The following is a 385-nucleotide window of genomic DNA, read 5'->3' as shown; positions in this document are numbered from 1 at the left end:
CTGCTGCTGCTGCTGCTGCTGCTGCTGCTGCTGCTGCTGCTGCTGCTGCTGCTGCTGCTGCTGGTGTGTGCAGGCAGCGACAAGGAGGAGTATGCGGGGCCCATATATATATCTGCTTCTTCTTACGAAGCAGCAGAAGCAGCAGCAGCAGCAGCAGCAGCAGAAGAAGCAGCAGCAGCAGAAGCAGCAGCAACACAAATACAAATGGGGGGGGGACCCTCATGGTGTGCTGCTAGGAGCGCCAGCGACATCAGCACCGACACAGCAGCAGCAGCAGCAGCAGCAGCAGCAGCAGCAGCAGCAACAGCAGCAGCAGCAGCAGGGGGTTCAACTGGCATCTTTAGGGGCCCCCGTACCTCACGAGAGGGGCCCCTGTTGGATTCTC

The 385-nt window shown here is 60.3% G+C and overlaps 1 protein-coding gene across 1 annotated transcript in view; it reads left to right on the top strand.

Annotated features, from left to right (window-relative positions):
• Positions 1 to 204: 204 nt before the first annotated feature.
• EMH_0023300 (uncharacterized protein) overlaps positions 205 to 385 on the top strand; it is a gene marked incomplete at both ends in the record, with an annotated part of 3138 nt that continues 2957 nt past the window's right edge. Inside the window, one exon of the mRNA XM_013502106.1 lies at positions 205 to 385. Within this exon, the coding sequence (XP_013357560.1) occupies positions 205 to 385 (181 nt within the window).

This window comes from Eimeria mitis, genomic scaffold (assembly GCF_000499745.2).
Source record: "Eimeria mitis Houghton genomic scaffold, Emh_scaff830, whole genome shotgun sequence".
NCBI classification, from domain to species: Eukaryota; Apicomplexa; class Conoidasida; order Eucoccidiorida; family Eimeriidae; genus Eimeria; species Eimeria mitis.
Note: the sequence above shows the minus strand (reverse complement) of the source record. Positions and strands in the feature narration are given on the sequence as shown.